Source organism: Dioscorea cayenensis, unplaced genomic scaffold (genome assembly GCF_009730915.1).
Source record: "Dioscorea cayenensis subsp. rotundata cultivar TDr96_F1 unplaced genomic scaffold, TDr96_F1_v2_PseudoChromosome.rev07_lg8_w22 25.fasta BLBR01000120.1, whole genome shotgun sequence".
In the NCBI taxonomy this organism is placed as follows: domain Eukaryota; kingdom Viridiplantae; phylum Streptophyta; class Magnoliopsida; order Dioscoreales; family Dioscoreaceae; genus Dioscorea; species Dioscorea cayenensis.
In genome coordinates, this window is record NW_024086511.1 from 9,824 (window position 1) to 22,196 (window position 12,373).

Sequence of the window (12,373 nt, forward strand, 5' to 3'; positions counted from 1 at the left end):
ATGATTTCTTAGTTGAGAATCTCCTTGTTCTCGTTGGTCTATAGGTACCTGGTGATGTTCCTCAGCCTTCACCAGTGGTCCCCTTGTCTCGTTGCTGAAGGATTTGTCTCTTCGTCGTCATGTCTTTGTCTCATGATTTTTTAATTAAGAATTTCCTCGTCATGTCTTTGTTTCATGATTCTTGAATTAAGAATCTTCATTATTTCGCAAAAGTTAGATGGGAGAGGAACTATGTTTTTGTGGGCACAGAGTATTAAGTAGCTCCTTATGACGGATATCTTCACCAAAGGTTTAAATGTTAAAGTCTTTAGTAATCTATGTAACAAGCTGGGCATATTTAATATATATGCTCCAGCATGAGGGGGAGTGTTTGAGTTATGTTATGGTTTAGATTTTTTAATGGGCCATATTGGACCCATACCACAAAACCTCTAATATTTTTCTGTATATATCATTGTACTTGTTTCCTAATAAATATACAAACTATTTTTCTTATCTTAACATGGTACAATATAGTGGAGCCCAATATATATTTTAAAAAAAAAGATAGTCTTTGAGACACAAGTGGTGTACAAGTCCATGTGAGTAGGACGCCTGAGGCACAAAGTTGTGTACAAGTTCATGTGAGTAGGAGTCCTCTGAGACACAAATAGTGTACAAGTCCATGTATATAGGACATCTGAGACACAAAGTAGTGTATAAGTCCCGGTAAAAACAGACTTCTGGTGTACAAGTCTGAGCAAGTTTAAACTGATAAAAAAAAATGACCTAGTTGAACTTGAGGGAGGGTGTTGGAAATATAATCCCACATCGGTTGTGTGATAGAAGTATAATGGATTTATATATAGGTATAAAGGTTGAGCTACTAAATCTTGAGACTTTTTTGGTGTAAACTCTAAGCTTATGTAGCACCCATACAAGGCCCACTAAAACAAAATATAAAATCTTAACAAGTATGATGGTAGGGAAAGGTACAAAGCAAAGCTAGTGGTCAAGGTGTTTCGAGGGACAAGAGGCATTGATTACTATGAGATTTTTTTTCCAATGGGCAAGATGACTTATTAGATTTGTGCTAAGTATTGTAACTGCAGAGGACTCACGTCTAGAACAACTAAATATAAGATTTGAGGAAAAAATGTGAATTCCTTAATTGAAAATAATAGGTAGAGTACAACATAATTTATATGACCAAGGTTTTTAAAAACCCAAGGCGGGTTTCGAGGCGCTTCTCAACCATGAGGCGAGGCGTAAGCCTCAAGGCGTTTTGAGGCGTAAGCCTCAATTTTTTTTTGGAAAAAACAATAATAAAATTGTCTATCAAATGCAAAGTAATAAAAATATTATCAATTATTCCTAATTTCCATAATTCTATAGTCAAAATCACTAAAACAACAAAAACTAGCAAATTATAATTCCAAATTCATAACATAATAATTCATCCATGCACAAACTATGTAAAAAGTTAACCATATATTAAAAAACATCACTCTTGGAGACTTGGAGTACAAACACAAGTTAAAAGCCTAAAAGCAAAGATATTAACATTTCATAATTCATAAAGATTGCTCATTCTCATCAATATCATCACCAATTCATCACTAGCATCATTATCAATACCAATTATTCCTAATTTTCATAATTTCATAGCCAAAATCACAAGAATAACAAAAACTATCAAATTATAAATCTAAACTTATAAGTTTTAACATAATAATCCATGCAAACATAAATTATATAAAAAGTTCACACTTCACAGTGTGAAATACAAGTATACAACCATAACCAAAAATTAAAAACAAGATATTAATGTCATCAAAATTATTCACTCCCATCATTGATTCATTGTCATTAGTGTCATCACTCATCACCATCATCATCAATGTCATCATCCGATTCGATATCATCCCAACTCATTCCTTCATGGTTCAACATTGGTGCCTTCCCTTTGTCTATATTGCAACAAAAATAGAGTTAAAAAATTATTTTAGAAATTGTGGTAATATTAATAATTTATAAGAAAATGGCATACCATTAGTAGGCCTACTCTTTTTTGATGGACGTGAACTTTCTTGTATTTCTTCTTCTTCCACTTCCATTTCATGATCATTGTCATCAACATCATCACCAATCATCCATTCACTATCGGATGGAATGTCTTCATAAACAAGTGGATCACAATCATTCTCATTGAGTGATTTATGCTTTAAATATCTATCCTTCAATTTTTTGTTGTACATAACGTACACCAAATCTTCAAGTTTTTTTGTACTTCAACGATTTCGCCTTTTTGTATGAATCTATTCAAAGTTTAGAAAACAAAATTAGCTATTTATATAATTGAAATCAAGTTCAAGATTTAAAAAAAAAATAATTTACTTGATTGAAAGTACTCCAATTTCGTTCACATCCCGATGATGAACAAGTAAGACTTAAGACCTTTTGTGCAAATTTTGAGAGCTCCATTGTTTCATATCCAAATGCTTCCCACCAATCAGCTACAAGAAACAAAAATTTAAGTTATAACTTATAAGTTATAACTTGTAAATATAAATTATATAATATATATATAGTTCATCTTCGACATAATAATGAATTAAGTTTAGTTTTTAATACAAGGAGAACGCAACTTATATGTTGATTGTGCTTGTGGGCGGCCAAACAATCCTCTTTTCTTCTTGAATTGATCAAGTTGGATGTCAGCTAAATCCCGTTCTTCTCGATTTGGAATTAGCTTATCCATACAAATATACAAGCCAGTTCTAACTTCTGGATGCATAGAAAAGGAAGGCTCATACTGAAATTGTGGATTTAAAAAATAAGCTGTTGCATGCAAAGGTTGATGCAACTGGTAGTCCCACTTCTCATCAATGATATCCCAAATTTCTTTGTAATCTGCCACTTGTCCTCCCAAGTTTGTTGCTATTTCTTCTTTTGCTTTATCCATTGCACCATAAATAAATCCCATAGCCGGCACCTTCTCAGAATCAACTAATCTCAAAACTCCAACAAGAGGTTTTGTGGTCTTGATGGTATAGATCACACTACGCCAAAATCCTTGTTGTCTTAAGATTATGTTTTTCACTTCTTTACCTTCTGCTTTGTTTGCCCAAGCACTTGTTGACCACTCCTCAGAAGTGAACATTTGTTCCAATCATTGTTTTGATTGAAGAAGGCTTTGTAAAGTTAAATATGCTGTAGCAAATCTTGTAGCTGTTGGTCGAATCAACTCTCTTTGTGTGAATTTTCTCATCAATGCCAACACCCATCCATGATTATATATGAAATTCATCACCTTCTTTGCCTTCATCAATGCATGTTTGTGTTGAGGCAATTCTCCAAGTTTCTCTAACATCAAATCTAAACAATGCGCGGCACATGGAGTCCAATACAATTGTTTTCTTTTCTCCATCAAGAGATTACATGCATATTTATAAGCTGATGCATTATCTGTAATGACTTGAACAACATTTTCTTCCCCAATCTCCTCAACCACATCATCAAGAAGTTTAAATAAGAATGTTCCATCCTTCACCTTATTTGATACATCAACAGATTTCAGAAATACTGTTCCCTCAGGATTGTTAACCAAAAAGTTGATTAAGCTTCTACCTCTTGTATCTTTCCATTCATCCGACATTATAGAAACTCCTGTGCTAGGCCATGTTCTTTTCATCTCTTCCACAATTTTATTTGTTGTCTTGATTTCTTCATTCAAAATCCAATTGCGCAATTCATGTATTGATGGCCGTTTAAGTCCCCGACCATAATTGCCTATTGACATCACCATGTTAGCAAAAGAAGGACTTTTAATCACATTGAAAGCAATTCCATTCTCAAAAAAGAATCTTCCAATATCCAAGCAAACCAAATTACGAGCTTCTTTTGAATTTGTAGCTGTAGGAGTAATTGTTGGTTGTGTTCCCGTATCAACCTCATCTTCCCCATCAACATTAGTGACAAATCGATCCATTGGCCCTCGAACTCCCCTTGTGTGATTATGCTCGCTTGGACATGAATCCATTCCTTCAAATGATGGACGTGTGCCAAAGTAAGAGCTTACATCAACTGATAAATCAAATTCTTCTTGTGTCTTGTGCTTCATTGCTTGTTTTTTTTTCACATAGTCATTGATCTCTTGCTTAACATCAGGGGGTACCTTATCACAAGGCACAACATTTTTATGTGTACCCCCCAAGTGATCTTTCATTCGTTTTACTCCTCCTTTAATCACTTTGTTGCAAAATTTGCATTGTATGTAGACATAACTTTTCCCTTCCCCTGGAACTTCTACTTGGACACCATATTTCCAAGCTGGATCTTTTCTGTTTGTATGTTCTGTTGTACTAACACCACTTCCACTTGTTCTCTTTGCAGACATATTTACCTAAATATGAAATATCTAAAAAAACAAAACAAGTAACAACTGTGAAAAACCACAAAAATGACACTGAAATAAGTTCAATTGTAACATGCAAACTAGTAGACAACATTGGAAAAACAACTAAACAAGTGAAAAACACTGCTGAAATGAATTAAAAAATAACACAAAACTAAAAAATACCCTACTTTGGAAAAAAATACACAAACAAAAGAAACTTACCGATTACTGAAAAAGGTCGAAGATTGCTTCTCACTCTTGGCTAAGATCTATAGAATCCAACTCCCGCTCTTCTCTTTCATTCACAGACCGGCGTGATCCATTGATCTTATCCCTCAGCATCGACTTTCCGAACAACCGCAAAAAAGCTGCCGTGATGCCACACTTAGGCGGGATCGTCGATCATGGAGGAGTCTCACCCGACTTTGTAGGTTCCGTTTTGCTTAGAATCCAACTCCCCTTTTGTTGCTCCTCTTTCATTCACGAGTCGACGCTTAAGATCCTCTTTTTGATTTAGTTTTGCCCTAGAATCCAAGGAAACGAGAGGCTAAGGTGACATTAGATTTCATTTTAAAATATTTATTTATAAAATAAATATTTTTTAAAACTTATCTTAACATGAGGGAACTTATCTGATTAAACTATATTATTTTTATTTATAAATATTAAAGAAAAGACTTTTTGTTTTGTTTTCAAAAATTAATAATATTATGACTTATCTTATTGGTAACTTATCTCAGTTAAAACTTATCTTAAAAAGTATTTTGTTTATCATTAGTTAAAAAATAGGGAAAATTACTGTTCACCCCTCGTAATTTTCAAAACTTCCCAAAAACCCCCTCCTACTTTTGCACACCCTGGACAGCCCTTCCGTTAATGTTTAACTTCCCTTTTACCCCCTACCGTTCACTTCAAATGGGTCCATGTTGTGAAATCCCATTTTTGGCCCACGAAAATGGTGGGAAAGGAAAGCGTAAATCACATCATGTTCAACCTTTTGAAGGGCTTTTCTACTTGGTTTAACGCTTTAAATATTTTACTAATATGTTTAATAATTGTCATATCCGCTTAACGTTATCTTTACATGTATAACTATTCATATTAACGTGTAAATTCTCAAAGTCTCTCGTAGAAAGCGGTGATCTTTTTCGCTTGATCCGAATTCGTTTGGCAGTGGCACGTGGCGGTGGCGAGGGTTATGGTATCCCGTGCATAAGAATTAATGGCCAGCATTAAAATTTATGCGACGGTAACATAATTTTTCCGAACACCCGTTCGTTCTCATCGATCGATGTCGGCCATCGTGCGTTTAACTTTTTTTCTCGGATATGAAGAGTCACTGCTATGGAATTCACACCATAAATAACCCGGAAAGAACCCTCCCCATGGACAACCACTCGCTCGTCGTCCTCATCATCCTCCTCCTCCTCCTCCTCCTCCTCTTCCCATGGACAACCACTCTATCTGAAAGGATGTTTCGTGAACCTTCTTCCTTATCTTGAGAATCATTTAGCCGCAATCACGCAACAAGTTAAACTATCTTTTTCCCAAGTCGAAATGCTCTCATAATTGCACTCGAATGCAGAGGATTCTTCGCGTGGATGACGGGCAAGCAATTAGCGAGCATTTCGACTTGGGTAAGAAAAGAAAATTTTTTCACGTATTTCGTGATTGCGGAGGATTCTCTAGAGGAGGAGATCAGAAACATCCTTTAAGACGGGGTTGATATTTATCACTTGAGATTTTCTGTTACTATTTAAGAACATTACGTTAGTGTACAACTATTGCGTTCTGTGTTTAACTATCAGGATCTTCGTTTAAGTCCGACCATGACACATTGATTAATAGTCGTTTTCATGAATGTGTGTTGTTTAACCTTTTTAATGTTGTACATTGTGCGAGTTCAAGTTGATGCGCATGTTATGCAAACCGCTGTGAGCATTCGAATGTCTGAACACTTGTTTCAGTTATACGAGGGTCGAGTCGTGAGTGTCAAAGTCCCGGAGCGGACGTTGTAAATGTTGTAAATGTTGTAAAATCTTTTTATAAATAAAAGCGAAAACAAGCTTATTTGACTGTGAACTTCGAAATTTAAACATAGACCTAGTAAAAACAAACAATGTGGGAAACAAAAAGAACGTCATAGTAAACAATAGAAAATACGTAAATATGTTTAAACAATGACTAACGGTGTTTAAGAAAAAGTTACTCTTTAAACAATGGCAACGGTGTAAACAATAGAAAAAGTTAAACAATACTCTAGTTACTCTTTTAAACAATGACAACGGTGTTTAAGAAAATACGTAAAGATGTTTAAACAGTGACCCAGGAGGTACCCATCTTCAACGCGATGTCAGTGAAAGAGGAAGCTATATTCCCCATACCCGACGATGACGGGCCTTCGGACGAAATCGTGAGCTTCGTTCTGCGACCGCCCGTGACGGAGAAGGCGACTGGGCGGGCCTAGACGAAAGAGGATCGAGTCGCAAGCGTTTGATGTCCGCGAGTTACATTGCAGCCGCTGCCATGGATCCGGTCACAATCGACGATGACAGGGAAACATTGTGTATTGATGGAGTTGTTTCCATATTTAAACTCTTACTCTTTACAACGAATTGAATGTATTTAAACAGTAGACATTGTTATTTTTAAACGGATACTAATCGTAATTTTGAAATATTTCAACCGATGTTTAAACGATATATGGTATATTTAAACAATGAAACGAAAATGTACACAACTACAACGTGAAATTAAACAATGAAATGAAACTCAATGAAATTTAACCCTCTTTACAATTGAAAAACAAACAAACTTTACATTGAGATATACAAGTTATTGATGGGCAACTTCCCATATTTATTTAAACAATGAATGCATTTAGTTAAACAGAGCAGATGTTATTTTTAAACGGGTACACAGTATTTTTGAAATATTTAAAACTCGATGTTTAAACGATATATAGTATATTTAAACAATGAAAGTGAAATGTACAATTAGAACGAATTAAACAATGAAATGAAACCGAATGGAATTTAACTCGCTTTTACAATTCAAACAAACAAAATTTACATTAACATATACAAGTTATGCTCTTCAACACGAAAACACTGAATTGAATTTGTCTGCAGTTTACATTCGAAAAATAAAATTGACATTCGGATATACAGGGACATGTTCTTGAAAAACAAAATTTAACCCGCCAGACGAATTCCCCTTTGTATGCGGATCGCCGCGCCTCCCTCCTAAGTACGACGGTAACATACCGTATCCGAGCAGTAAGGAACATCCGTCTCCGCAGTGTCAGTAACTTCTCACCCCAAAGTAATTGCTCGATAAAACGCATGACTGACGGGACGCAATCGACGCTTCCTTGTTTTTGGCGCGGGTTTCTATGTCGCCACGAGTGGGTATTTGCGATTGTCACGACTCGTCGAACTCCATATCGACACAATTGTCGAATCAGATTCCACCGCCGAGATATGCAAGTCGAGATTAGAATAGCGATTTAAATACCAAACGGATATTAATAGGACATAATTGAGAACTTACCATGTCCAACGCGGGCCCCTTATCGCACCCGGACATGAAGAATAATGCCCGTATTCTTGTTTATCACTGCTCTGATGACGCACGTACATTGAAGTGGCCATTCATGATTATCGAGGACGACATGAACTTCAGGCTCATGACAACAGCATCCCCGATCATAGCCATAATTGTGTCATGTGTGTCGCCCCGCTTGACATAAACAAAGCAGGGTCTCGGTGATGGAGGCGCCGCTTCGTAAGGATATGGTTTCGCCGACTTTTGTATTATGACATCGAAAGTCGCCCATCACATCATCGCCGACCATCTCCTTCCCCATGCACTAGTATAATTTGTCGCGGTGGTGCCGACAAGCGTATTCTTCCACACGATACGTCTGAGGTTAAACGATAATAGATATAATAAGACCATATTATAAATATTTAAATGATATTATCAATTGTTACATGATATTATATATAATTAAATGTTAAGTAGACAAATTAAATGATAACATAAAGGTATTAAACACTATTAGGTAATTGTTAAACACTATTAGGTAATTGTTAAACACTATAATAAAACCTTTAAACAATATTATAAAAACTTTACACTTACTCCGTCCATAGAGCAAAGCTGAGGAAGATCCTCATCAACTCCCTCGCCAGATTTGTTAAGACGACTCGTGCCAACCCATTTCTTCTTCTTCGAATAAAAGCTTTTCCGAGCCGTCTCCGTCCAATTTTTTGATTGCTCTTGATCATCTCTCTCGCTGTTTCCTGGGTCGGTCTTCAGCAGAAGATCTTCCTTCGACGCGGACGATGGCAATCAAGATCAACCGCACACATCCTTACATGGTTGTTCTTGTCGGGTTGTCGGTCTCGGCTCGACGCTGGGGATCGACCGATGACAAAGATCAACCGCAGTATACATCCTTACATGGTTCTTGTTGTGGTGGAATTGTGTCCCGCTTTGGTCACTGAGCATCGTCGGCCATCGCCCACTGACTACCAAGAACGGATCTCGACGATCTTCTCAACCGCTGGCCATGACAATGCAGATCATCGAGACACACCCCTTAACTTGTTCTTGATCTTCATTGATTGTGTCCATCTTGATGCCGCTATCTCGCAGCTTTGGCCCACTCGTCGAGGATTTCATCGAGAGAGAGTCAACGGCCTTCTCAATAGCGCAACGCCACATCATCTACGATGTCCTTTCTCAACAACAAAGATCGACTACCGATGGTGTTGCTATTGTTTCATCGCCGACCAAATGCGTGGAGACATGAGGCGTGATTGTTCTCCCTCTTTTTCGCAAGTCTCTTCGAATGTGGCCGCCTTTTGGAATGACCTCTCCCGACGATGTCCCTCATCACAACCTCACGCCTGCTCGTCCTGTGTGCTTCAGCTTTCGAGGATGGCGCAGCGCAGAACGTCCTTCCAGTCACCGACACGAGCTGACGTCGAGGAAACCTCGGTCATCAATATCCTGGCATGCTCGCGATAAGAGTTATGCGGTGATATCTTCGCTAATATCACCGGTGGTCGCCACTGGCCGGAGGGCCGCCACTGGTCGGGGCGCTACACTCGGGACCGCCGCTGCCGTGGTAGGGGTGTTGCAATCACGGGGTAGGGAGGGCTTCTCCGGCCGAGGAATGCGTGCGCTGCGGGGCCGGAAGTAGGAGAACGCGCGCCACGGCACGATGTAGTGTCGCTTTCGCCTCTCATCCCGCGCCGAGCAAGCGGTTCCCGGAGCAACGGCATCCATCCGTCAGTTGCCCCAACAAATATTTCTTTCTTCAAAGATTCACGAACCAAACATTTCAGAAACTAACATATGTAAACCAAACAATTTCAAATAAATCATTCATTTTAAACTATAAAAACTATATTTAAAACAGAAAGTGTTTATATATTTAAACGTTATAGAATATAATTAAACGGAGAACAAAAATATTTAAACCAAGATGTAATAAGAGTTAAACGGTAAATACTAAAGTTAAACACTAAATAAATGTTTAAACGTTAAAGACTTACGTAAACATCGTCCATGATTTATTACTCCTTTCCATCGAGCGACTGATAAGCTCTGCTTTTCACCGGCCGCTTGCTTCCTGAGTACTTTTCACCGTAGACAAAGATCCTCGATCTCGCCGAAACGGACTTTCTTCCCCTGCTCCGGCCACCAGAAACTGGACGCTAAGCGCGACCTAGCAACCCTTAATGTATCCCCGTGGTTGGTCTCTTCCCTACAAGATCTATCTTGCGACCGCGCGGCCGCTAGAATATCCTCCATAAGCCACTTCTGGCCGCCTCGCGCCCATGCGTACGCCTTCGTCGGGTAGATCATCGACTTAATCAACGATCCAGCTCGAACCGAGCAGTGATGTATTTTGGGAAGAGGATCGTGTCCCCATGAGGTACACCATCGAGTTTAACGAAATTATCTTCTTCTCCTCCTCGTCGAACGTTGCAACAGAGTGCTCTCGATGGAGTCTCCGTGTCTCCTCAGGTCTTTGATAGATACCGCCCTTCGAACGCTGACCTGGTTTTCTTCTTCCTGAAAGACCACCGTGCCGCTCATCGCACCGACTGCCACGAGGGCCACATCTGGAGGTCTAAAAACTCAGCAGCTTTCTCCGATCCTCGAATTTATCGTGCGACCATCGCACTTTGCAAAAAGAGAATCAAGAAGGGCTCTCTTGGTATATAGCTTCTAGCTCACGAACGCTCAGTAAACGGTCCGTCAATCACTCCCCAAAAGCTGTCGAGGGGTCATGTTATTTTTCAATTCAGCCTAAAGTCTCCACTACATGCAGTCAAATAGCATCTGCCATTAACTAGGTCGACCGCCATAATCACAAGCCTCGCAGACAATAACAACACATTCAACATGCAAAGATTACAAAAGTTTAAGCGGAAATATAAGGTTTTAAACTAGAACTCGCTATTAAACAGAGATATAAAATGTTAAACTGTAGACCCATTTTGTTAAACAGTAGACTGGAATACTTAAACAGGGACAACAAATGTTAAACCCAGAACATCTCATTTCAAACGTCACACTCATTTGTAAAACTCGCAAACCATATCAAACGAACGGAAATGTACATTATAAATATTACACAAATCATAATAATCGAAAAACTAATCTATAGCATGTATACATAATGAAAACGCAAAACAAAACAAAACCCCACCAGAAATCTCCCGCAGATTAACAAAACCCAAATGAGAAACTTCGCAGACTTCAATATCTTCCAACAAAAACAGGAGCACAAACAAAACCGAAAAATCTTTCTTTCGTAATGTAATGCTTAACATAAAAACCATACTCAATACCTTAGATTTCAACTCGATGAAATGCCAACTAGTCTATGCGGGGACTTCTCTCGAGATACCGTGGAAAGAGAAAAGTCGATGAAATGTCGACATGAGGCTTCCCCGTAGAGACAACTTCGGAGACACTTTCGAAATGGAAAAAGTCAAGACGGAGTTGAGAAAAAGCAATTAAACGGGCCCAATAAATTGCCTCTCGGGTTACCCTACTGAAAAACCGCCCACTTCCTCCTCAAATCGCCGTAGATGGTCAGCACTACGACTCCTCATGCAAGGCATTTTCGGCCAAAAATTTGAAAACTCACCTGCTCACATCCGCTAAGGTGGTTTGGGGTTTGAAAAACATAGAGTTTTAAAAGGAGGAGGATTTTGGGGATTGCAGAAAACTAACGGGTGTGGCAATTTTACAAACTTAAAGGGTTTTTTTGGCAATTTCCACTAAAAAATATATATTTCTATTTTTTGGCAATCAAAAATATATTTCACTTTTATTTCTCTTAATTTTTCTCTATTTGTTTTCGAGTAACTAAAATTTTGGAAAATATAAAATTTATTCGTCTTGGGAGGTATGTGTGAATAGTTTTAAAAAAAATGCGATTACTTAATTTTTTTTAAAACATGAATATTTGTGTGTATAGTTCTTTTTTGTGTTCCTGCTTCCATCCCAGCTCCCCTGCTTCCATCCCAGCTCCCCCTGAAAAATGAATAATTATCATTAAATCTAAAAAAATAGTTTATCTTGATAATTTGTCATTTTTATATAATCTAAAAAATCAAATTGGTACGTACTACTTGCAAAACCATAGGTGTTGATGAGTTTTGTTATTGAATTTTACATATATAAGTTTTTATTAATAAAAGTATATAAATATAAATATTTTTATTTGCTTTAAAAAAATTAAAAATGATATATATTCAGGATTTTTGAGGCTTTAGTTCTCGAGACGACCCGAAAGGCGGCGCTACCCATGCAGGCGCCCTTCATAATGAGGCGCAGCCCTCACTTTTTCCACCCCTCAAGGCGGCGCCTTGAGGTCGCTTTCAAGGCCGCCTTGAGGCGCGCCTCAAGGTGCACGCCTCAATCGCCTTTAAATACCATATATATGATTTACAATCCTCTAAAAGA

General features: G+C 38.1%; 2 protein-coding genes across 2 annotated transcripts; both read right to left on the reverse strand.

Annotated features, from left to right (window-relative positions):
- Positions 1–1,857: 1,857 nt before the first annotated feature.
- Positions 1,858–3,142, reverse strand: LOC120253586. Its single transcript, XM_039261902.1, has 4 exons — positions 2,614–3,142; positions 2,437–2,495; positions 2,030–2,216; positions 1,858–1,949 (listed from the first exon to the last, which is right to left on the reverse strand). Exons 1-4 carry the CDS (start codon positions 3,140–3,142, stop codon positions 1,858–1,860), a joined length of 867 nt encoding a protein of 288 aa, XP_039117836.1.
- Positions 3,143–3,151: 9 nt separating this feature from the next.
- On the reverse strand, positions 3,152–4,378 carry LOC120253587. The gene has a single exon (XM_039261904.1). The coding sequence runs from the start codon at positions 4,376–4,378 to the stop codon at positions 3,152–3,154; it is 1,227 nt and encodes a 408-aa protein (XP_039117838.1).
- Positions 4,379–12,373: the final 7,995 nt, after the last annotated feature.

What these genes read in the sequence shown, in the direction of transcription:
- LOC120253586 (XM_039261902.1), bottom strand. Translation starts at nt 3,142, where the DNA reads ATGTTCACTTCTGAGGAGTGGTCAACAAGTGCTTGGGCAAACAAAGCA. An exon ending in ATATAAGTTGCGTTCTCCTT is followed by an intron (nt 2,496 to 2,613) that starts GTATTAAAAACT and finishes TGTTTCTTGTAG; the next exon opens with CTGATTGGTGGGAAGCATTT. An exon ending in TCTCAAAATTTGCACAAAAG is followed by an intron (nt 2,217 to 2,436) that starts GTCTTAAGTCTT and finishes AAAAAATTGAAG; the next exon opens with GATAGATATTTAAAGCATAA.
- LOC120253587 (XM_039261904.1), bottom strand. Translation starts at nt 4,378, where the DNA reads ATGTCTGCAAAGAGAACAAGTGGAAGTGGTGTTAGTACAACAGAACAT.